Source organism: Anas acuta, chromosome 3, assembly GCF_963932015.1.
Source record: "Anas acuta chromosome 3, bAnaAcu1.1, whole genome shotgun sequence".
Taxonomy (NCBI): Eukaryota; Metazoa; Chordata; class Aves; order Anseriformes; family Anatidae; genus Anas; species Anas acuta.
Window position 1 is genome coordinate 88,126,527 of NC_088981.1, and position 24,624 is coordinate 88,151,150.

The 24,624-nt window shown below is 38.3% G+C and overlaps 1 protein-coding gene across 2 annotated transcripts in view; it reads left to right on the forward strand.

The window, feature by feature from the left end:
- Positions 1-24,624, forward strand: part of LMBRD1 (LMBR1 domain containing 1) — a 75,716-nt gene that overhangs the window by 26,390 nt on the left and 24,702 nt on the right. For both annotated transcript variants that reach the window (XM_068678256.1, XM_068678257.1), the window contains exons 7-9: positions 595-668; positions 13,449-13,574; positions 15,240-15,392. In XM_068678256.1, coding sequence (XP_068534357.1) covers positions 595-668; positions 13,449-13,574; positions 15,240-15,392 — 353 coding nt within the window. The remainder of the gene's footprint in view (positions 1-594; positions 669-13,448; positions 13,575-15,239; positions 15,393-24,624) is intronic.

The following is a 24,624-nucleotide window of genomic DNA, read 5'->3' on the forward strand; positions in this document are numbered from 1 at the left end:
TCCCTTCTAATTTCTAAAGTGATAGCAAGACTGCAGTAACTCCTCAGTTCCCTGACCTTTTTCCAGTTTGTATCTGGATACATGTGGTCTGAGTCAAGCCTAAGCCCAAAGTCCCTGGCTTGTTTGGTTGTTTGAGGGATCTATGTCTGCCTGATTGTTTGTGTAGTGCTTGATTATGAGAAGCTGGGGGATAACAAATCAAGGATAAAACCATCCAGAATGCATGCTTAAGTTGTGGAAGGTTAACCACAATACTCTGTGGAGGCTGTAAATAGATATTGAAGGAGGCATTAGACAGTGGTGGGAGTTAAGTTCATCAGTGGCTATTCAACCACTTAGCTAAATGCATTATCTTCAAGCCTGTAGTGAGGGAGGGATGGCTGTTCTGCTTCTTGAAGTATTGGAGGAGGAACAAAAAGCTGACAAATTTACCTAGTGCAGATTGTTGTTTTTTTTTTTTTCATTTAAGTTAATATTGCTGGTAATTACAGCTCGTTTTTTTTTCTTTAATAAACTTAAATTTCAGGAAACCAATTGAAGAAAAATGAGTATCTCTACTGTAGGAAACTTAAATGGGCTTTCTCATTTTTTCAGATGGCTTGACTGCTCTTTCATTTTCCATCAGTTCCTTGACTGTGATTGGGATGTTGGCAGCTATCACTTACACAGTAAGTTGTTAGTATGTTTCAACTTCATATGTTAATGGTATTTGCTGTTACCATGAACCACAGTTGTACGGAAAAAAGTCGTGATGGTAAGTAGCTTCAGCAGTATCTTCTAGCTCTGTTTATTCATGGTTTGAAATCATACTTCAACTTCTCGGAATATGAGGAATAACTTTACTGCAGTTTAAGAACCACTGTTTCAGAACTTGAGCTCAGTTCAGATTTAGTTTCAATGTATTCCTGCAAGGGGAGATCATTCTTCATTATGCTTTGTAATACAACTTCACTGGTTCCTACTGTACTAAGGTTTGTCTCTTGCTCCATTCAGCCGTAGAGAACTAAATACTGCTATTTATACATTGCACAATGGCATAACCTAGACTTGGTCTGGTCATTCTGGGTTTAACCTTACTACTGCTTGTCTACATTGATGGTTTTATTCCTACAGAGCTTTATAAGCAGGAGTCTGACAGAATAACTTGACGTATAATGAAACATGCAACATGTTTGTAATTACAACTACATTTCTTGTAAGAGGCTGTTCTTCATTCATTAAACAAAACAGCAATTTCTTCAGCAGGTGGTATTGCTTCACAATTCTATAGTTCTAGAATGTGATTATAAGTGTATATCTATGCATGTCTATATTCAATTCTACACACACAGAATCTGCAGTATCTTCTGCCATGTATACCTTCAGAAATCCAGAAGATCTTAAGTTAAAAGCAAATTGAGTTTAAACACTGTAGAAGCTTGTTTTCTAAAGCCTGGGGAGTGTTCTTTTAGTCCTACACATGCAATGAAACTACTGCAGTGCTTAATGTAGATTAAAAGGATTCAGAAGAGCGCATTCAGTAACTGATCGTGAATCATAGGATTAATGCTATTTGACTATTTTTAAGCACAAAGGAAAAGGAAGCATTTTAATTTACAGGCTTTTTGATTGTTTGTAACTTGTCACTGATAACTGATGACAAATGATAACTGATTCCACGCATTTTGTGTGTGGCAAGTGACAGTTGTAATAATTCGGCCAACATTTCATATTCATGTTGTCACATTCTTTTTTCATCTGTTGAGTTTATTCAGTCACTGAGTATCAGCTGATTTGTATTGTTACAGTATTAAATTGTCATCAGGGTAAAATTCTGCAACTAAGATGATGTTTTAAAGCCTAACAGTTAACTGCAGATGAAACTTAAAGGTTGTATGAGTTCCATGTTTTCTTAATAGGTGTTAATCTTTTAAATGTATGTCCTTGCTGAAATAACTCGCCTCATTGCAGCCTGGCTCTAACATAATAGGCCTGTGTAGCTTTGCTAGTGAATGCTGAGTGGCTCAGTAACAATAGCTCATACAATAAAGTTATTTTGAAGCACTGCTACTAGCTTGTCTTTGGGCAAAAGATAAGTGAACAAAACCATTGCAGAACAAGGATAAGAAGTAAGAGCCCTTTAGTCATAACTAGATAAAGGGGTGAAGTGCCTGCTAAATCTTTTGACTCCTGAACAAGTCCAAATTTAATAATAAAGAGACAAAGTTATTAGCTATGCTTTTATTAATGCCTCTAAGCTGGCATAAGTTACAGCAGGATTCTGGGAGGCAATTCAGCACAGAGCTGTAAATGAGGATGTTGAATGCCAACAGCTGAGTGGTGATGAGGCCACTGAGTCACAGCTGTAGGAGACAGCTCACGCTGCTGTAGGAGAGCACTTCGGTGGACCACCTAATAGGAGTATTTAAGTCAATAGAACTGAGAGTATCTCAGCTCACCTAGCTGCTCTCAGCTCTATTGACTAAGTGCTTTATTTTGAACTGAATCATGAATTTAATTACTTTTAAGCCCTTTCTGACTGACATAGGTGCTAAATTGTTCAGGCTGTATTGCTGACATCTAGATCACATCCTGGTCAAAAAAGACCTAGACCTTCACTTAGCTTGTAATAACATGTCAGCTTTTAAATTTGTTTCCCTTAATTATGGAAGGAGAGATTAATCTCTTGTTCAGTTACCTTACTGCAGAGCATGTGTAGAGTTTTTGACCTTCATGAAACTAAAATTAAGAACAAAGTCATTAGCTGGGAGAGTATCTTCACTGTTTTTGCCTTTTTTTTTCCAGATTAAAGCTGGCAAACAGCTACCCAAGTTTGATTTTTTTTGCGATTGTTAATGAACATCGATAAGCACTTAAAATGCAGACTGTTTTACACAAGTTTATTGTTGACTGAAGTGTAAACAGTATTTCAGAAAGTAACATTTGAAAGCTTTTGAATTTATTGCTAATACTCCCCACCTATATTTTATTTCCTTACCATGCCACTGCCTGGGATTTACCGCTGAGCCCGGACTGTTTCTCGGCACTGTTCAGCTGCATGTCACAATATGCTTCTGTCCTTGAGACTAACTGAATCTGGGAATGTGTGACTTCTGTTTAATGTTCAGTAACTTCAGTGTGCTATGCTGTCTGGGGCTTACCAAATGAAGACAAAACCTGTCCTTAAGGCTGGTGCCTTAGTTTTACTGTATTTAGGACTTGTACAGATAGTGGGTGGTGGTCATTCAGGTGAAATATCAAGCGTGAGAACTACAATAGCCTTCTTTGAATGCCTTAATTACTACATTTTTAAGGTTGCTTTGCATTTTTATGTTGCTTTGAAAACTTGGAGCTGTCTATGCAAGTGTTTGGAGCATGGAATTATTATTCACTTTGCATTCAACTGCTGCATTTTATCCTTCCAAAACCATTATTTTTGTTACACAGTAGGGTTTACGACATGGTGGGAGAAACGGAGAAGCTATTCTATGGAAGACTTGGGCATGAGCTCACAGAGGAGGCTGCTGTCGATCTCTGGTGGTGTATTTTTTGGCACTGCTTATAGGCAATCACAAAATCTTAGACCAAAACAGTGAATTAACTTTGATACATTGGTAGACTGAGATACAAATGCAGTATGGTCAGTGAAAGCCACTAAATAGAAGGTTTACATTCTCAAAGTTAGAGTTGGAACAGCTTTTCTAGGTTCTATCTTTTTCATAACACTTTGCCCACTGTAGTGGTGTTCAGACATCTGTAAGTATGCAGTTTCTACCTGTAACAGCATGACAGCACTGCTCTCAATTCACTGTTCAGACAGTTTGAGCATCATGCGGATGCCATATCTCTGTGTGAGAAACAATCACAGCCAGGAATACAGGCTCAGGCAAGGATCTCAGTGAAGTAGCATTTTATTCACAATTGCAATGGAAGGCATCCTGTGAGCAGGAGCGCCCAGCAAAAGTATATCACAACCTTATGTTCCCTATCACCCAACGCTTAATTCCTCCCCAATTTCCTCCCCAATTTCCTCATTGGCTGAGTACTACAGCTTCACAAATTACTCGATGCTTATTACTATACTATATATGTACAGATTTGATTGTCTGTTAATTTCTCCTTTTCCTTTTTTTTCCTTTTTCTCTTATGACTAGAGGGCCCATGATTTTTTCTTTTTACTGATTTTGCTCTGCTCTTCTTGTTTTTCTTAGCTATCTTCCTTATTTTGGAACAGTGGGACCTTCTACTGTCCCCTTATCTGCTTAACATACTCATGATTGTGCAGGCATAACAGTCATATTTAAATATGCAAGGCTAGTGGAATTTTCCACTGCGAAAGCACGCTTTAATTCTCACACCTGGGTTGTGGTTTGTATTGAGGACTGCTTTTCACAGTGGTAGGACTTAATTTAGAAGTTAGTTCAGTGAAAAGTTCATGCACCATCATGCTTTCCTGAGCCTGAGAGAGGGAGAGCTGTAAGAGTAGAGCCTCTTACACTATACCAGTCTGGATAGCTCTAGTCCTTACACTTAAGAGGAAAACAAGCATAATTCTGGAAGGAGTAACTGTTTATTTTTGTAAACTTGCAGTTCAGTCCTTTGTGCAGTCTGCCTTTTAGGTTTGTATTCTCATGTTATATTTTATTTAAAAAAAAATGCCTCTAGATAATAAGAAGCATCAGTGCTCAGGCAAGTTTGATGCATTGTCTGTAATGCTTGCCTGTGATGTTAGACATCTGACAAGTAATTAAGTTCCTGTATTTTTAGACAACCTTCTGTAGGCATATAGAATTGTTTGTCACGGTTCTTAGTTTTTAAACTATTCTTTAGTAATTGGTGGCAGGTTTTTAAACACCAAAAGGAATACCCTTTTTATAAGGGTGAGCACAAGAACATCTTGAAATCTTTGCACAAATGCTTAGCAGATTATGAGAAAAGGGTAGACAATAAATGAGAATGTAATACGTGTTACTGGAATTTCCTTCTCTGAACAGTGGTGATCTTAAATCTTTTGTTCTTCCCAGTTAAGAGTTGAGGATTTGCAGTAAAGATGGAAGTTCTTCCCCTGGTTCCTGACTTCTGAAAATGCTCAACCTATTCCATTGCCAATTCTTTATTTGCAGTATTAAAAGGGTATGTGGTCATAAGAAAAAATCAAGAATAGATGTATCCAGTCTTCTGTATACTAATTTTTAAGCTAAGAGTGGTTTTACGTTGAAGATCTACAACTTGATTCTGTGAACTTGAACACAAAACACTAAAAGTAAACAGTGGTGCTGTGCCTGCACTTATTGCAGCTGACCTTAACTTCATGTTAAATGGTATGTCTAGAAGAGTACCATGAAGCAGATGATTAGTGGATTCTGCCTATGTTGCCTGGAATACAACTTGTCCATTCTACAATTAATCAAATGTTAACAGGACTGTTGTGCATGGCCTTGAATGTGAAGAACTGGGTTATAGCTGTTCAGAAACTTCACTTCTGTGCTGTGGTAATATACAATACTGAGAAGTTAAGGAAAAGAAGCTGTGGCATTGGCACCAGACAACCTTGAATTTGAGTAGATACTGAGAGCAAAAGCTCACTTCTATATGTGTATGCTCCTAGGCTTTCTCTCTGAAAGCATACTTTTCTGCTTCCTCAGGAAGAGGGGTGCAGAGGGTGATGCTCTTTAGATTGTAAATGACTACGGTTTTAGTTGTTGTCAGATTAGCGTGCTGGTTTTCATTTTCTTCTGGCTTGAATATCAAAATCTATCCACTAAATTTGATGCAAAGAAGGTGTTGTGTTTTTTTTCCATAGTATGAGTCAGAACACACAACACTGTCATTGTGTTGTGAACTTTGCCCCAACTTCTGAGTGGAGTATCATGAAACGCACTGTTAAAGCTCAAAATGCTAAAGAGAAACATTTTGGTATGGAAAAACTCCTGAGTTCTTCACCTTCAGCTAAATATTATGTATAAATTTAGGAGGGGGTTAATAATATGTGTTGAACCTGAAAGCATCCTGTCCCTGAAAGTAAAGCACTAGGAGAATACTAACGTAGAAGTAAAAGCTCAAGGAATTAATGTGGAAACTGCTTACGTCAGGGAAGGTCAGGACTTCCTTAACTACTTCTAGGGATTTAATATAGAAGATGAGGTGTATTTTTCCAATGGACAAGTTGGTGGTTAAGGTAGGCACAAAATTAGAAGATGGGCACAAAATTTTCTGAATTTTCCAAAAACATAGAACTCGTGTAGTGTTATTACATGCTCACATATCTTATCAACTCAAGAGGCAGTGGACACCAACTGAAATACAGGTGGTTCCCTTTGAGCGTCAGGAAGCACTTATTTACTGTGTAGGTGACGGAGCCCTGGCAAAGGTTGCCCAGAGATGTTGTGGAGTCTCCCTCCTTGGAGATTTTCAAAAAGTATCTGGTCGTGGTCCTGGGAAAGCAGATGTAGGTGTCCTTGCTTGAGTAAGGGGATTGGGACTGAATGATCTCCAGACATCCCTTCCAATCTCAAGAGTTCTGGGATTCTGTCTACCTTGTGGACCTGTGGCATTTAGAAATGTACTAAGAGTGACACCTGCCATGTTTGTAACTGATGATGTGACATGTCCTCTCAGCTTAAGCTAGGTTTTAGCTGAGGAAAAACTTGACAGGACAGTGATTGATGAGTGATTCTTTCTTTGGTTCATTTTATTCACAGTATTTGTTTTGCTCTTATAACCTCACTTAGACCACACTGGGAAATTTTTCTGTTCTAACACAGCTTTTCTTTTATGCAAATGATTTATTAGATTATTTTTTTAATATTCCTCTTTATTCACTACCGTGGAATTAATGCTCAAACAACGTTGGGCCCTTTGTTTAATAACAGTATGCAGTGTCTTCAGAGAAGGAGGTAGTTCTGTGTTCTAGGAACTATGACCTTTTGCAAGATCATGTGCTGATAATTCTGTGCCAGAGGATAGTAACTGCATTTAAGGAATAATTTAGTGTGGTAGGAGGCAAATTTTCCAAAATTACTTGTGCAAGTGAGCAGAGTGCAGATGGTTGTTCTGCAGTGGGGGGAGCACTTAATGCTTGCTCATGATCTAAACATTATAAATCTCTTTATTTTTCTTCACCTTGTAACTTCAGTGACTTGATTGTGCGAGAAACAAATTTGCATGCTTTTGCAAATGGGTACGGAGGAAAAGTATTCTAAGCCTTGGAAATTGCAGTTAATTTTCTTGTGCCCATCTTTGGTTTGATCCTTGTTTTTAACCTGGTCTTCTTGAATGTACTGTCACAACTCTCACTTCATGTTGTATTTCCTTGCTGAATGGTTTGTAAAATAATCTTTTCTTGGCATTAATTAATGGCATTAATTAACCCTTCTGGAAACTAGGAAGGGGGAAGAAGGTGCAGCTAGGAAAGGTGTATGTTCCAGATTTTATTTCTCAGAGGACAATAGTGGTTTTATCAAAAGTATAGGTAAAGTCAGTTACGATTTCTCACATCATAGATATGCCCATATTACTGACAAGAGTGTGAAATTATATCATTTTTTCAAAGTACATGAGATGTTTAAATTTGCAGTGTTGTGTGAACTATTTTATTGGTGTGGCTCAGCTTCCAGTATAGCCTTTAATTGCTGGATCCTTTTCTGTTACAAAACCTTAATAGCTCAAATCTGCTTTTTTTTGGTGTTATGTAATGCATAATACTGAAATACAGCACTTGGTTTTTAAAATACATTTGTAAAAAATGTGAATAAGTGATCCTTAGGGGGTCTCTACGGATCCGTGACCTTGATGATTTATACTGACAGCTTTCTGTGTCTATAAATATGAGATATAATAAGAAAATGATAAATCAGGGCTGCAGTGCTTTGTTTGAAATAGTTTCACAGATGATGTAATTTGAATCTATTCTTTCATTAATGTGTTTTGCATGGGAATGGTTTTACATTGCCCTAGGTATTAATGCAATAGTTGTTGTCAGCTGCAGATTGCTATTTGAATTCAAGGCAGAATAACATATTACTCACACAATGATAGGCAGATTAATTTTTGAGTGATCTTTTGCATCTCATTTAACATGTCCTTGAAGGATGATTATAATTGGCTTTGTAATTTTTCCAAAACATTTAATAAGCGTTATTTGACTTTTTGTGAAATAGTAAAGTGATCCTTTCTCCTTCATCCTGAGAGAGAAGACGTTACAAAACTCAGTTTGTCTGCTGACAAATTTAATGATCTTCTCACACCTAATTTTTTGTCCAGAGTATAATTTGCTTTTCTTTCATTTGACTTATTTCTATTGAAGGGGAAAAAGCTTAAAGTCTTTTTGTAATCTACCTAACCTTAAAAGCACTCATTTACTACTGAATTTCTTATGTAGACTTCAAACAGTTAATGAGAAACCTACAAGTTAGCAGCTTTTATGGTTGTTACCACTTAATCACTTCAATATCGCTTCTTAAATACAAAAGAAACTTAGTTATTTGATTATGGTCACTTCTTCATGAAAAAATAAATATCCAAAATAGCAAATCGCCTTGTTCTTTTGTTTTAATAGCCTGATTCCTACCGCAGCCACAGAAATCTATAGGTGTTAAACTGCTGGATCAATGGTAGTTTTGTACCTTCGAGGTTTTAGAGATTATACCTTGAAAGTAAGTTGGTCTTCTAGTTGCTAATGCTCTTCTGTGCCTGATGGAGCAATGCAGAAAAACAACTGGGTATAATAGCTGTGCTCCGCTTTTCAACTGATAAAGTTAAGTTTTCTAACAGTTCAGTAACATGTCCAGCAAGCACAAGCTCACTGTGCATGCTGCAGAGCAGAGGCTGTTGTCCTTGAACATAAGTACTGCAACTCCTTGGCTTCTGCATCTTACAAACATTAACGGCATTTTTTTGGCCAGGTTAGTCTCACTTATTTTTCCTTGATGTTTCTTTTGACTCTGTGCAGTGGAATTTAAAGCTCATTAATATGAAGGTGAATGTATTAATGTAAAGCAGAAAGGTACTGTAGTGATGAGTTAGAGAAACTGGTGAACAGGTATTCAGTGTTCACTGTTCGTGATGTGTGCAGGAGATGACATAAGAAATGCCAAACTGAACTGGTATGTTCAGTAAGATCAGTTTGTTCTGTGATCTGAGATTGTGTTTTGTGAAAAATTGTGCTCATATTCAATCTTCAGTTCTTAATAAAACTTAAGAGACCTGAATTTTAGCTAGTGAATAGATTGAATGATTTCCCAAGCCATATGAAGTGAGCATTCAGGAAAAAAGAACCCCACAAACAACAACAAAAACCTGTACATGAGATGGTCTTACATATTCAGATGTATTTAAGAGGCTTTCTCCTTTATTCTTCACAAATTAGGAAAGATCTGTGAACCATTGTGACTGTTAGCCATCTAGAATATTGCTCTGGAAGTAAGATTCTCTAATTCTGACTTTTATCTTCAGAAAGATAGTATGAGTAAACAGCCAGATACAAAGACAGATTTTTTGCTGTGAGGGAAATAGTTGACTATTACTTGTCGAGTCAGATTACTATGTAAAAAAAAAAAAAAATGCCGTGTAGGTGTGCAGAAAAGAAAGGTACAGCTTAAAGAAAAAGTGCTGTGTCTATACAGCACTTACAAGCTTATATACAAGTGTTGCCTATATTGATGTGACATGTTAAAGTGCACCGCATTTGACTCAGTTGTACTAGCTTGCCTGCTCCAGCACAAGCAATGATGTATTGTATCCATATGAAATAGGCAACTGAACTGTATCGTATGTTATAAAGGGCGAAAATAAAAAAGTATTGTGTGGCTTCCCTTGTATTTAATGTAATTCAAAAACAAACAAAAAAAACAGTGAATATAGACCCCTCCTATACCAAAATATTTTTGAAATTTTTTTTTGTGGGATCTTCATACCACGAAAAATTAATCTATATTTCACATGAATGTCTTTAAAGCACTGCATATCCTAATCTTAAGGTATCTAGGCTGAATGGCTTCCTTTTTGATAAGGGTTTAGTTGTTAGAATTGCGTGTTTTGTGGTCTCGCTTTCAGCTGAAGTCTTGAAACAGGCTTAACAGGCTGTTATAAGAAAATGGGAACTTTGGGGTTTATTTTGGACCCTTAGAGTTGTGAGCACTTTACTTGCTTATGCCTTCTATGCAGTGATACAATAGTAAAGTGCCTTGTATTTTAAATTGGCTGTTTCGTGCAACTTCGCTAGAGGGCAGTGCTCTGCAAGAGATGCTCGTCAGGATTAATTTCGAGGCATTTTGCACAAGACTGTATACGTGCACACCACTTTTAAAACACCTTAGGGAGAGCATTTAAAAGCTGTATCAGCTATATGGACCTGTAAAATAGAAAGAACAGGGACTTTCTTCTATGCTATGCAAGTATTTTCTTAGTTCTTAGTATTTTTAGCTTTAACTGATAGCAGTTCACCAGCTTTAGTGCTAGTTGTGTACCAAGACCAGAATCGATTTGTTGTGTTTGATCTTTAACAAGGAGAGATTATTGCTTGGGCCACGTTTAAGTCATTAGACCATATTTTATTAGTTGAACACAGCAGATGTAGGTTATGAAACATAATCAGCTTTTAATTAACCTATAATGCTTGATAGCTTCAGGCGTTTTTCAGTAGGTGTTCAAAATGTAGTTTTAAGTATTTAACTCATTTCTAAATGCATCTACTACATTCACGTTGGAAATGTGTTGTTTTCCCTCTGCACTCATGACTGATCTGTGAGCTTATGGCTCATCTGGTTGCACATTAGGCGTTCCCAACTTCATAATACACCTTCAGTGGAAATCTTTTGGTAGCTTGTGCAACTTTAAAAGAAAAAAAAAAAGTTGGAGTAGCAGTTACAATTCCCAGCCTTTCTGGATTTTATTAAGAGTTTATCCCTGAAGTATTTGTTTGCTGCAACTTCTGTAAAATAGGATTTTTACAACTTATTTTAGCGTCACTTATTTTATATCTTGTACTTACAGATGACTATAAACTTAGCGGGTGACTAGTCAGACAGACTAATAATGCCTTATGTAGTCACAGGCTGGGGAATTTTGGCAACCCTAAGGTGTTGTAAGATGCTGAGCCTGCAAGAGACAAAAGGAAGAGAACAGCATCTGTTACTCCTGAACTTATGTTTTTTCCTGGAGAATGTGAGGAGAGTAGCTGGATCTGCTGTTGACAAGACAGGAATGAAAGAGAACACGGGAAGCCTGAAGACGATGCAAACTGAAGCAACGCTAGTGTAATCTCTAATGTGGCATCTTAGTGATTTCTAGAGTAAAAAGTATATTTGTGTTCTGTGGCACACTGAGAACAGCTGGAGTATAATTCTCACTGTTCTTCAATGCCTACTGACACTGCATAAACAGTATTGAGCTAGTTGTTGTTTCTATGTGACTTAAAATCATGAAGGTTGGAAAAGACCTCCGAGACCATCTGGTCCAGCCATACTCCCACCAACGATGTCACCCACTAAACCCTGTCCCTAAGCACCACGTCCAACCTTTCTTTGAACACCCCCAGGGATGGTGACTCCACCACCTCCCTGGGCAACCCGTCCCAGTGCCTGACTGCTCTTTCTGAGAAGAAATGTCTCCTCATTTCCAACCCAAACCTAGATCACTCATCTTTCTGTACTTCATCCTCTGTCTATATTGATAACTTGAAGGAGCAGTATGTCTTACTATCCCACTGATGATCAGAGAGATCTTAGATTCCTAGAGAATAAGGTAGAATAAGGTAAAACCACTTCTAATACTGCTTCTTCCTATGCAAGAAAACGTTTACGTAGTGCAAGTTGTGAAAGATCTATCTGAATGTGTTCTTCACTAATGAAGATTTCAAGAAATATTTTAGGGAGAATACTTTTCTCCTACCCTCTCTTAAATGCTTTCAGGTGATTTAACAGGTACCACTGTTTCCTTGGGTTTGAACCCTGTTGAGAGAGACATGCTGTACATTTGTTGAAGTTAATTAACACTGTTCCACCAGCTTACTGGTAACTGTCACTCTGAATGTAAGAAGCCTAATTCCCCAATAAATGAGCAAGACCATGAAACTACTAAACTTCTGTTTCAATTTTTCCTAGCCTAATATTTGCAGAAAAGTGTTTTGAAACAAGTATTGTCATTTGCAGAGAGAAACTGAAGTCTGTGGGCGAAGTGGCATATATTTATGGTGAAACGGTAATTAAACTAAATAATGAATTGTTTGAGTTACAAGGCTAGTAAATAAACTCATTTGTCCAAGGGGCATAGAAATACCTGTTTGTGGCAGGGTATCTGGCATGTTGAGAAGTATGCTGAAAATGTATGGCTTCTTGCTTTAAGTGTACTGTTCACGAGGCATTAGGGTGTCTGAGCAGGTTGTCAAAGAGATCAAATCAATTTCTGCATATAGAAAGTTCGTGTGATTGGACCTAGCGTGCATGGAGACATTTATGACAACTTAGCATTTGTGCTCACTATTGTAAGAAATGTAAAGCTGTGCTTGAAGGAGGAAGTAGTACGCCTATGAACATCTATGAAACTGCTACTTTCTGAAGTTAGATAATATTCAGATATTAAGCACTGTATTATACAGCATTTGTTCCTTGAGATTCTGTTCAGGAACCTTCCTGCTGAGCTCAGCACTATGGAAAACCTGTCACTAGCAGCCTCCCACCCCTGATAAAACAAATAAACCATAGCTAGCTTTTTTGACCTTTGCCTAAGTCTGTAAAATTCAGAAGGGACTGGGAAAGAATCAATGAAACACTTCTGCGTATCTCACCTCACATATTTTCTGTTAGAAAGCTTGCCGATTTATGTAACACTGCATTGGAAAAATCTGGGCATAGAAATAGGCAGACACTTTGAATGGTATAGGATTTATAACTAGGAGTTGGGGCTAACAGATGTTTATGGATGTGAATGGATATTTAAGTAGTCTTCTGAATATAAATGAGTTTAGGCTTTTCACCTAGCTTGCTTCTATGCTGTTATTTTTACTACTGAAATTTTTATAGTAAATCAGGTACTTTCTAGGTAACTTCATTTAAAAAAAATAAGTTGAGGGCTATTGGCTAGAAGGAAGCTGTTTATGCTTTACTTCTAAAACTATTAAGGTTCATTACGTACAAATTCCTTTATTATACGATGTTGTGATTAGGATCTGAGTTTAGGAAGTTAAGGTTTTAGAAAGGTGAATGATTTGACCAAAAATGGGCTAGCTTGAAAAGTCTTCAGTGGGTTATGTTTACATAACATCTTAACGTATGTTATTGTCTCAATGATCTTGAGAAATTTTCTTTGGGAGCAATGTGGGACACTGGAACCTGCATAGTGTTCTTCTGTTTTACTCAAAAACGAATTAAAAAACTACTTTGTGGTACCTTACAGCTACAACGTATGGTAGACTAATCAGATGAAACAGTCTAGCAGAGAATTTGAGTATATATCTTTCCTCTTTGTTTTAGGCTTATGGTATGTCAGCTTTGCCTCTAAACTTGATTAAAGGAACTACCAGTGCAGCTTATGAACGTTTGGAGAACACTGAAGATATTGAAGAAGTGGAGCAACGTATGCTAAGGATTAAGTCCAAGGTATCCTCTTTACGCTTCTCACTTAACTAAGGATCTTTTTTTCTTGCTTGGCTTACCAGTTTATGCTTGTTACTATGAGTTGTTGGTTTTTTCCAGACAAATGTAAAGAATAGCAAGATAGAAGTGAGTAGCGCTTGCAATTCTTGAGTTATTTGGAAATGCACGTGGTTACTTGTGTAGTAGATCTGAGGGTTTCTTTATCAGTCCATCAGCAGTAGTTATTTGCATCTCGCTGCTAATAGTGCTGATGAGCTAAGCTTGAATTTCTGCAGTCCTGCTTAGATATATGGAAGAGACACACCTTGTGGAAGCAAAGAATGTTAACCTCACTCTAGTCTACTACCAGTTATAGCATCCAATTTTTTGATGCTTACTCAGTGTAGTTATTATCAGCATTGGATACTTGCTGCGTGGAACTGCCACAAGTCAGGTTCATCAAAGTATTAATCATCTTTATGAATAAGTAACAGCTCTAAATATTCGTGCTTCAAAGTTAATGTACTTTGTTATGAAACATTTATTTGTTAAATGTGTACTTTTGGAAATACGTTTCGATTTCTAAACATCAGGATGCTAATGCCATTTGTAAACCTGTGATGGCTTTGCAGCTCACTGAAATGCTGCGCATAATAGAAGCAGGAAAGCTCTAACTACTTGGGAGTGCTGAACAGAGATAAAATTTCTCCTGTATGTGTAAGGTGCTGGGGGTAATCATCTACCCTTTTCCCAACCCATTTCAGATAATGGTTTGACCGGTGGTTTTCATAGCCCTGAGTGGGGGATGGGAAAGAAGGGGCATTAAGGTGTGAGCATTTTCATCCTGATAATCCATATGTGCTGTTACGTGCTCTGTGGTGGTAGATGGCCAGCAGTGTTGAAATGGTTCTGCCGGGCTCTGCTTGATGCTTGCTATTTCCATATAGCATGGATATCTTTACATTCTACAAATCTTGCATAATGAAACCTAAAAAGTAGCTTTCTGTGGTTTAAGTTGTAACAATTTGGGTTTTGTGCAAAATATGGCTACAGCAAAGGCGTTTTGATTACTGAAATCAATGCGAAAAATGAAAAAGTCCTGGAAAAATAGAGCATTGCTTGTTACAGAAGACTGTAGGATTATGAGAGTTTGCAAGCACCTAGTGTTAGCTGGGTTTGGTAACAAGACAATTAAGATCAAAAGGCAGCATGACTTTGTTCTAGTTATTTCTATAATTTAATGTGACCACTGGTACCACCTAATTTTCTTTGATTTATGGATTATGGTCAGGATTCTGCCTTAGTATTTAATTGAAATCTTAGTCAATGACATTTGTGAGAAATCATGAAGAAAATGAGGCAATGAAATGAGTGCGATGAAAACATGCAGAACTGCAAATGTATCTTACTCAATCTTTACATTAGGTTAGGTACGTAGTCTGGTCTTCTGCTATTAGTATGCCCTCTGGATTCAATTAGTCTTACAGCTTAGGCTGGTTTTGAAAACTTTTTTTCCTTTAAGTCACTTCAGGGTGTTGAAGAGCATATGGGGAAGATGCCTTCCTATACCTGAAGTGGTATAGAAACGGTATGAATTACATCCCAACAAATCTTAGATCATTAAACTAGGTATCGAGTCTGTTCTTTGATTGTGTTCCTTGATCTCTTGCAATATTTTTTGATAATCAGTGCAGAGATGGTCGACCTCTGTCATCAAGGGATAGACGGACTGTACAACAGCTAGAAGAGAGACTAAGAACACTTCGAAGGAGAGAGAGGCATCTGGAATCAATTGAGAAAAGTTGGTGGGCGAAGTTCTGTGAAGCTATCCGACCTCTAAAGGTAACAAGTTTTGACACATTTTGAGAGTTAAGTTGCATGTAATACCTTCCAGGCTTCTTCCCATATGTATCATAGGACAATTACCATACTGAGTATCAACTGCTTATTGTTAATATACCCCATGACAACCTCACAGCAAGTGATTAAAATACCAAAACGGATGCTTGGCTAAGCTAGAAAGTTAAGTTGGAGCTAAAAGGACCTTTATCTTATTTCTGTGGTCAACTTTTGTTTAGCTTTTGCTATGATAACCTTACTCCTTTTTTCTGACAACAAAGAAAATATTAATATTTGGACTGCTTCCAATGCAGACTTGTAAATGTGTTATTCTATCACTTTTCATTATCCTGCAAATAAAATGGTTCCTTGAGTAGATGATTGGCTTCAGGGGGTTGGGAGGGTAGGGCGCACATTGCTGCTCTTTGCTCATCCAGCCTTCTCACCTAGCAGAGCTCCAAGAGCATGAGGTTACATTTCTGTCTTTCTGATAGCATGTTTTCTATTCTACAACTCATACCAATAAAAAAAAAAAAAAAGCTGCTAGTTGCTGATTTTGGATACTGTGGCCACCAGCTCTGTCAATTTCAGAGATCTTGGGAAAAATGCTTCTAACAGTGCTACCTGCTTAACTGCAAATTGGTGATGTGTTTTGTACTTCTGGGAAACGAATGCTGCAACTCTCTCTGTGGGATTCTCTGAAGACATTGGCTTGTAATCATGTTGATAGAGGATTGACACTTTGATCACTGATTTCAAAGCTTAGGTTCCTTCTCTTCTCTCTTTTAAAGTGAAAACAGGGCCTTCATCTCATGCACGCACACAAACCAGTTACATTTATCCAACCCTAATCTAGCTCCTCTGGGTATATCAACCCATGTGTTTCACTTCTTATCTATTATACCTTGAATTTCATTTATCCTCATCACTTTGTGCTGAGGTTCTTTTAAGCATTTGTTTTTACCTATCCTCAATGTTACTGAGTTTGTTCTAGCCCTGTAGTGACCTCCTTTCTGAGAAATGACCGAATCTGCTGTCTGCTTCCTTGTTCCTTAGCTGTAGAAACTTTGATTCCTTTCTCAAAGCATTCCTCAGTCCCCTTAATTTAATTTCCCTTGTCTGCATACACTGTTGTCCTTTGAAGAATCTGGAGATTCTTAACATGCAGATTTCTTTTACAGTATGTCTCCCAGTTGTGGTAGGTTGCCAATGGCCAGCTGCCAGGCACCAACCCAGCTTTTTTCCTTGTTCCCTGTTCTCCACACGCTAAGGGTTAAAAATGAGGTGGGGGAAAAAAGAAAATTGGCAGTTTACATGAAGATAGGGAGACCACTTGCCCATTGCCATCATGGGCAAAACAGATTCATCTGGAGGGGGAGGGGAAGGTAGTTTAGTTTACCCAAATCTATCTAAATTGGCAATAGCATAAAATAGCAAAATAAATATCAAATCAAAGATAAAACTCGAAACTCCTTCCTCCAACTTCCCCACTTCCTTTTTCCTAGGCTCAACTTCACTCCATACCTGATCCCTTTACTTCTTCCCCACTGTCTTCAAGGAGGTTTATGGTCAGTTCATCTCCTTTCTCTTCAAGCTTTCCCTGTGCTCTAGCATGGATCTTCCCACAGGCTGCAGTTCTTGGGTCGGTAGGGTGTGGGAGAGAAGGAACCTGCTCCTATGCGAGTCCTCTACAGATTGGAGGACTCTACCTGTTCTACCACAGCATCTTTCATGGATTTTGGAGGAAATCATATTTTCTGGCACAGAATACTTTTTCCTCTTCTTCCTTCTATGATCTCGGTGTTTTCAATTTTTCATTTTTTTCTTCTCCCTTACTGTCATGCTGTGTGGTGCCCTTTGTTAAATGGTTTACAGAGGTGCCACCAGCTTGGATGATGGGCTCAACTGTGTCCTGCTGTTGGAACCAGCTGTGTCCAGCATAAGGCAGCTCCTGGCCTCTTCTCACAGAAGCCACCCCTGCAGCCTCCCATTGCTAAAACCTTGCCACTCATACCCTATACACCAACCTATTGTGTTTTCTGTCATTTCTTTTTGAAGCCTGTGCATGCAGATAAAATGGTGTATGTAATGCATGCACATGTAGGACCTAGTTCAGACTAACCAGAAGTGCCAGCAATTTTCAAAATTAGTTTGTCTGAATAGATGCATTTACAGAAATAAGATTGACATCTTGTGGAGAATAATAGATATAACACTTTCAATAGATTCCTGTAGGCTAAGACCTGTTTCACTCAAGTCTAAGTTGCACGACTGACAGGTTGTGGAGAAAACATGTCTAGCTCAATGCATCTTCCAGATGTGTCTGCCTGTCTCGTGGCTAAGGAAGAGAGGATTAAAGAGGTGTTATAAATCAAAGAGAGGAATGTAAATATACACCTGGAAGCAATACCCACGCTTGGTGTATATCTGATTTAAAAAGTAGCTCTAGCAGCTTTGATCATATAATTGGAATGTGATTTGCTTCAAAAGCAAAAAATGGGAAAAAAAAAAAAGGACATGGATTTATGGTCGTTGTTACCTTGGATTATGTGGGGTGGAATAGACTTAATTATGAATTAGACCTTATTATTTTTGTCTTTAACTTGATTGGCTAGATCCTTTTTTATTTCATCTTGTTGCTTATTCTTTAAAATATGTGACACTTTCCTTGTCCTTTAACTTATTTTGTATGGTTAAAAGAGCTCCTGCCTGTAGAGAGGACATGGAAATAGTAGTTACTTGGGGGGCAGAGAGGGTACAGTGAACACATGTTGAAGATTTATGTGTATCTATATATGACTTTTTTTTTTTTAGAGCTTGCATTGTGGCTGAACATAAGGTAGTTAAGAACAGTTAGGAGTGGTGCAATATATTGAAAACATCGTATGATACGGGAATGTGAAATGTACTATTGTGTTATTGCCATGGAAAATCTAATTATTTTTTCTCGAGCATGTGAAAATAGGAAGAAGAGAACAAAGAATTCTATAGCTGTCAGTTGATTAGTTGAAATTACATGTAGCCAGCAAAAGTGAGAGATGTTGACAAGAATATATGCATTTGGAATGAGCATCTTGCGAAGTAATTGCTTGATCAATAGTAAGCTGGATGTGTAGAACTTCAATCCTGATGCTTAACCAATGCAAAAGAGACTCTTACTGTGGCAAAGCTTTCATCATGGTCTTTTGATCTTAGTTGACTTATGTATATACCTGGTTCAAAAAATAAAATTAAAAATAAAATGAAAGTACTTCTGTGAAACAGTATTGACATATAAAGTATTTTTGCCAACTCCAGGTAGTAATTTTAGTATGACTTTAGCCTGTACTTTGTAAAGATGAGGGGGGCTATGAGCAATTTGCCCTGACACTGCCATTGTTAATTCTGAGTACCAATGGAAACGGGCTGAGATTAAACCTGGACAGAAGCTTTCAGTGTAAAATTCTTGGTGGAGTTATCTTTCAATGATAACTTAAAATCTAGATTAAACCCTTTTGAATAAAAGATGAATGTCTGTAACTGTTTTGAATCGAAGTGAACAGTTTGTGTAGTTTGTTTAACTTCTAACATTAACCTTAATTTTGCGAAATGCGTTGGTTGCATGTAGTGTCTGTAGGACTTGAATAATTCATTGTATTCTCATGGGATAGTGTACGATACCGTTAGCTATTTACGGTCAGGGTAGTATTTTCAGTGTCTCTTATTGTTCTTGTGGTTTGAATCTTTTTTTTTTTTTTTACCCTCTCAGTGAGTAGATTACCTAAGAATCCAGGACTAAAAAAGTAGAGTTGCAGATCAGCAGTTCTCCTTGACAAATTTTAACTTAAAATAAAACTGTACTGTGAAGCATGTTACAAAGTGTGTGTTTACTTTGACTTTTCCTAGAGCTCTCCTATGAAAGTGATAATGTCCATCACCTTAATAAACATATTAACTTGTTAGTCCAATAGTATTCAAATTGCCTTCACAAACACGTAAATTCTGAGTGGCTCAGTTCATGGTGTTATGAATCATAGAATCATAAAAGTTGGAAAAAATCTCCAAGACAATCTGGTCCAACCATCTCCCTACTAGTGATAGCATACACTAAACTAAGCACAGTGTCCAGCCTTTCCTTGAACACCCCCAGGGATGATGACTCCACCACCTCCCTGAGCAACCTGTTCCAATGTCTGACTGCTCGGAGAAGAAATGTCTCATATCCAACCTGAACCTCCCCTGGTGCAACTTGAGGCCATTCCTTCTAGTCCTATCACTAGCTACCTGTGAGAAGAGGCTGACACCTAGTTCCCCACACCTTCCTTTCAGATAGTTGTAGAGAGCAATAAGGCCTCACCCTGATCTGCCTCTTCTCCAGACTAAACAACCCATTTTCTCTTAGCTGCTCCTCACAGGACTTGTGTACCAGGCCCTTCACCAGCTTTGTAGCCTTTCTCTGGACATACCTCAGGGCCTTGATTTCCTTCTTGTAGTGAGGGGCCCAAAACTGGACACAGTACTTGAGGTGCGGCCTCACCAGAGCGGAGTACAGGGGGATGATCTCCTCCCTGGTCCTTCTGGCTGCACTTTTCCTGATACAAGCCAGGATGCTGTTGGCCTTCATGGCCACCTGGGCACACTGCTGGCTCATGTTCAGGCAAGCACTGACCAGCTCTCCCAGATCATTTTCCTCTGCACAGCTTTCCAGCCTCTGTCCCAAGATGAAGAGAAGTAAAACCAGTGACAGGACCCGCGGGAATGGGGTTAAGCTGAGGCAGGGGAAATTTAGGCTTGACATCAGGAGGGGGTTCTTCACAGAGAGGGTGGTTGCACACTGGAACAGGCTCCCCAGGGAAGTGGTCACTGCACCGAGCCTGTCTGAATTTAAGAAGAGATTGGACTGTGCACTTAGTCACATGGTCTGAACTTTTGGGTAGACCTGTGCGGTGTCAAAGAGTTGGACTTGATGATCCGTAAGGGTCCCTTCCAACTCAGGATATTCTATGATTCTATAATTCTATGAAATCTTTTCATAGCCATATATAATATTTCTGATCAATGTAGAAGTGCGGAAAAGTCTCTCAAACCTCAACCTCAAAGGAACTACTTGTGTCAGTTACTAGATATGGAGAGTGCTATCTCTGCTTTGTTTTGGGTTGTAGATTTGCTGGGATTGACAGACTATGATGATATGCCTGGGAACAACACTTAATTTCAGTGTTGTTTTTTGTTCATTTGTTTTTACGGTGTTAATTTAGTGCTTACATACAGACTTTTCTAATAATAATTGATTTTGTATAGTGTCTTCTTACACTCTTGCTTTAATTACTTTGTTAGAGCTAAATATCTGGTAGTAGTATGTAGTTTGTCAAAGCCAAAACTTTATTTTTTCTGAAGAGTATGTTTTCTTTGACATGGACTGAAGTAAATTTTGAAAACTACATTTGTTTTACTCAAAGCTGTATAAAATTATATCAAACTCCGAACAGAGTGGCCCCACAAGAACCATAAAGTCCAACTCAGACATTATGCTGCTAATTTTTCAATTCACTTAAAAACAAGACACCTGGAAGATCACAAAGATGTGAGTAGTGGACAAAGCGGACAAGTGAAGTCAAACTAGTCTAGTTTCTTCCTACAGAATCTAACCTTTCATGTAGATAGATAGTCTACTCTTTCCCCTTTCTTTATTATGGTTTATCACACATTGATCTGGTACTCTCAGCAATGAGTTTGTTTTTTTTTTTTCTATTGATAGAGAAACTTTAAGGAAAAAATTACAGAGTATGTAGTTAGGCTTGCTCTCAGTGTGTGAACAAACTTGTGAAACATGGAAGTCTGCTCGACAACGCTAAGTTTTGATTATTGCATTGGTTTTTCAGGGGGGATTTAAGAACGTTTCTGGACTGAAGTGATGTCTAAAGTGAGCAATAATAGAAAATAAGTGCTCAATTCTGAAAATGAGTTCCCTTTGTGAGCAGAGCAAACAAACTCAAGTGCCTTACCTTAAGCGGGGACTTAACGGCATTTTCATCAGTCCAAGTACGTGGAAGGTGCTACAAAGAGAACAGTGTTCTCTTGGTGAGTAGAAAGTGGCACATGTGAACTCCGGAAGGGAGATACAAACTGTTCTTCTGTCTAATCTTAAGGACACAAGGACTTTTTGTATATATATAGATGCTTCAGTTTCTCTACTTGTTGCTGAAGGCCTTCGGAGAAGTATTAAGTATGTGTTATTGAGGGTGGAGAGTTAGGTTATTCCTCTTGAATCCCTTCTGTTCCTTTTTTGTGGGCTTTTGATCTTTCAGCTCTCTCCAGAGAAGTGAAAAAAGGGAAAGTAGGCAATTGCTGTGCAGGGCTTTGGGTAATACCTGTGCTGGCGATGTGCTTGTGGAGACAGGTGCTGTCATGAGTCAGTTCATCTGCTTCAAGGAGGTGATGCGGCTAAACTGACAGGCTTTCTTCCTGCAATCACAGCTGTCTTCTAAATCAGGGAGGCTGAGAGGATAACAAGCAAGAGATATGACTATTTCACGTCCTAAGTTTATATGATAACAGTGAAACTTAGGTTAAGCAAAACACTTAATACCAACAATCTTTTTTTTTTTTTAACTTCTTTCCCAGGTTGCCTGACACATTGTGTAAAGTAGGTCATGTCATGGCTTGACTCAGTTGGCTAGCAGATGCCCAGCCAGCTATTCCCTCACTCTTCATGAACGGGATATTGGAGGAAATAAGATAGGAAAAACTTGTGGATTGAGATAAAGACAGGGAGATCACGTACCAGTTACTGTGATGGGCAGTACAGCCTTGAGGAAAAATAATTCCTCAAAAAAAAAAAAAAAAAATTAATTATTTTAATTAACAACTGTTAATTAAAATATATTTGAAAGGCGAGAAAGACAGCACTCCACCACCCACCCCTCCTTTTTCCAAGGTTCAGCTTCCTCCCTTCATTCCTGACTCCCCCATGGCACAGGGAGAGGGGCAGTGCAGTTTAAAACATCTCTTCTTTGCAGCTCCTTCATCCTCGCACTCTTTTCCCTTTCCCCATGTAGGACCACCCCACCTCTTACCAGATAGCAACCCTACAGCCCCCCCAGTGCCAGCACCTTGTCAGGTAAACCCAATCCAAATAGCAGCTCTTACCTGTGAGAAATCCAACTTTGTTTCTTGGCCAGTGTAGCCATTGAATAACGTTGTGTTTCTGTGCTACCACTTTTCTTTGTTCTGCTAACGGATACCAGCTCTGAGAGGATGACTGCTCCTTTAAATTTTCATTTTGCTTCATTTTTGCTTCCAAGTCGTGAAATAACTGTATCAAGATGATTTGCAGTTGCGTTTTATTTTTTTTTCACCATAGGAAGCAATTAGGCAAGCAATTATTCTTTTATTATTTTTATTTTTTTTTTGAAGGGGTATGCTTAGCAGATCACGCCGGCTCAAAATGAACTGAGGCCTAACTTTCATGATCATCTCAGTAACATTTTGTAATTATCCAGGGATGAAATGGCTTAGCTTGACTGACTTCTGGGAGCAGGAATAGGAGGCAAAGAGCTCACTGCATAACTCAAAGGGTGATAATGGGGGGAAGGTTTAGGTAGTTGAAGGGAAACGCTAAGAAAAATGGTGTAAACAGAACATGAATGATATCAGAAGAGCTTAAGCTTGTAATTTGATTATGCACAGTTGAAGTAGAAAAATACAGTAATTATTAGTATTTCAAAGTCATTTGCTCTGGTTTATTACACTAGAATACAAGTCAGCTTTCTGCCATGACGTGGAAGTGGCACACTTTTACTATTGAGATGTGCCAATTTACACATTTTTGTCTTGGTTTTTATTTATCCATGTCTCTTTAATGCCATATGTTCAAATGTAAAAACAAAGCTTTGAATAGACCAGTTCTAACTGTCTTCTGCTTCAGCTGTTTCCTTACATGCTAGTATAGAGGCTTTATAATACAAAGATGCCAAAGGGACTTATTTCAGAGAGCAGCATCAGTTGTAGGAGCAAGTGTTTCTGCTTATTGTCTTTGTAATGTCAGCAGTGTTGCCAGAAAACAGTGAACCACGTTTTTATAAGGTTACTTGACTTGTGGATTAGGAGACCCAAGCAGACACAGCTGATCAAAGTGATGTAAATGCAAGGCAGCAGGTCTGCAACCTGCTCTTCAGAAAGTGTTTCGAGTATGAGTGGGGATGGGGTTTGTGTTTTGTAGCTGAGGGATTTGGGGAAGTGGCCTGGCAATGGAGCAGCTCTGGTAATAAGGAGACGGTAATGTAGCTTGAGTTGTGATTGCCTTGAGGTCCTGCTTTCAAAAGAACTATGGAGTATGAAGAAATCTCATCTTGCATAGGAAGTTTAAACTTCTCTTTAATGTAGATTGAGAGTTGCTTTTTTTCCTTGAGTAATGACCTTCCTAAATTCCTCTGTGTGCTGTTTGGCTGAAACCCAGGCTTTTTGTTTTTGCCTGTTCTCATATTAAAAGCTTTTTAACACCCATTGACAAATAGTCCTGTTATAAGAACAAGAGGTTTGTTTTAGTCTTGTCCTTTGCTCTGAAGTCAAACATGTTCTCAGGGGTTTGGATTGCTTTTCATTTATGCTGTAACACAAAGATTAAAACACTTAGTGAATTTTCCTGGCTGTATCTAAAATCTTTTTAAGAGATTCTAGTTGGCTTGAACTAGTAGACAACAGTACAGTTATATCTCTGGAACCCTGTCTGTAGAAGACAGATCTGTCTTTTGTATAGGTGACTAATAAAAGGCAACAGTGAGCATATAGCTTCAACTGCAAGTTTTTTCTAGCTTGTCATAGACTAGGGGGGGAGGTAAGGGAGGAAAGGAAGTACTTATTCTGTTCTTCAGATACAAAATGGAACCCAACTGCAGGATGCTTTAAACGTGACACTGTCAGGTTGATCTCACTTGGTAAGACTCAGACCAACTGCACAAGTTGTGAGCTCAGCTATTAGTCTGAGTGTTAGTATTCTTTTATTCATCAGTTATATTTTGGTTAATAGAGTAGAAATAGTCTTGATTGGGCTGTTGTCAGTTATGAAGAGAATCTAGATAACCCAAGGATATCTTCAGTGAAAGGCCAAAGTCAATAGATGCTTTAAAATAGTGTGAGAATAAGCATTTTGCAATTAATATCAACCTGTGGCTCAGTAGTCTTAATAGCACTGTAGAAGCACAGGATGAACTAAGGCAGAACAAAGGTCCTTAAGTTTGAGATAGAAAAGGCTTTT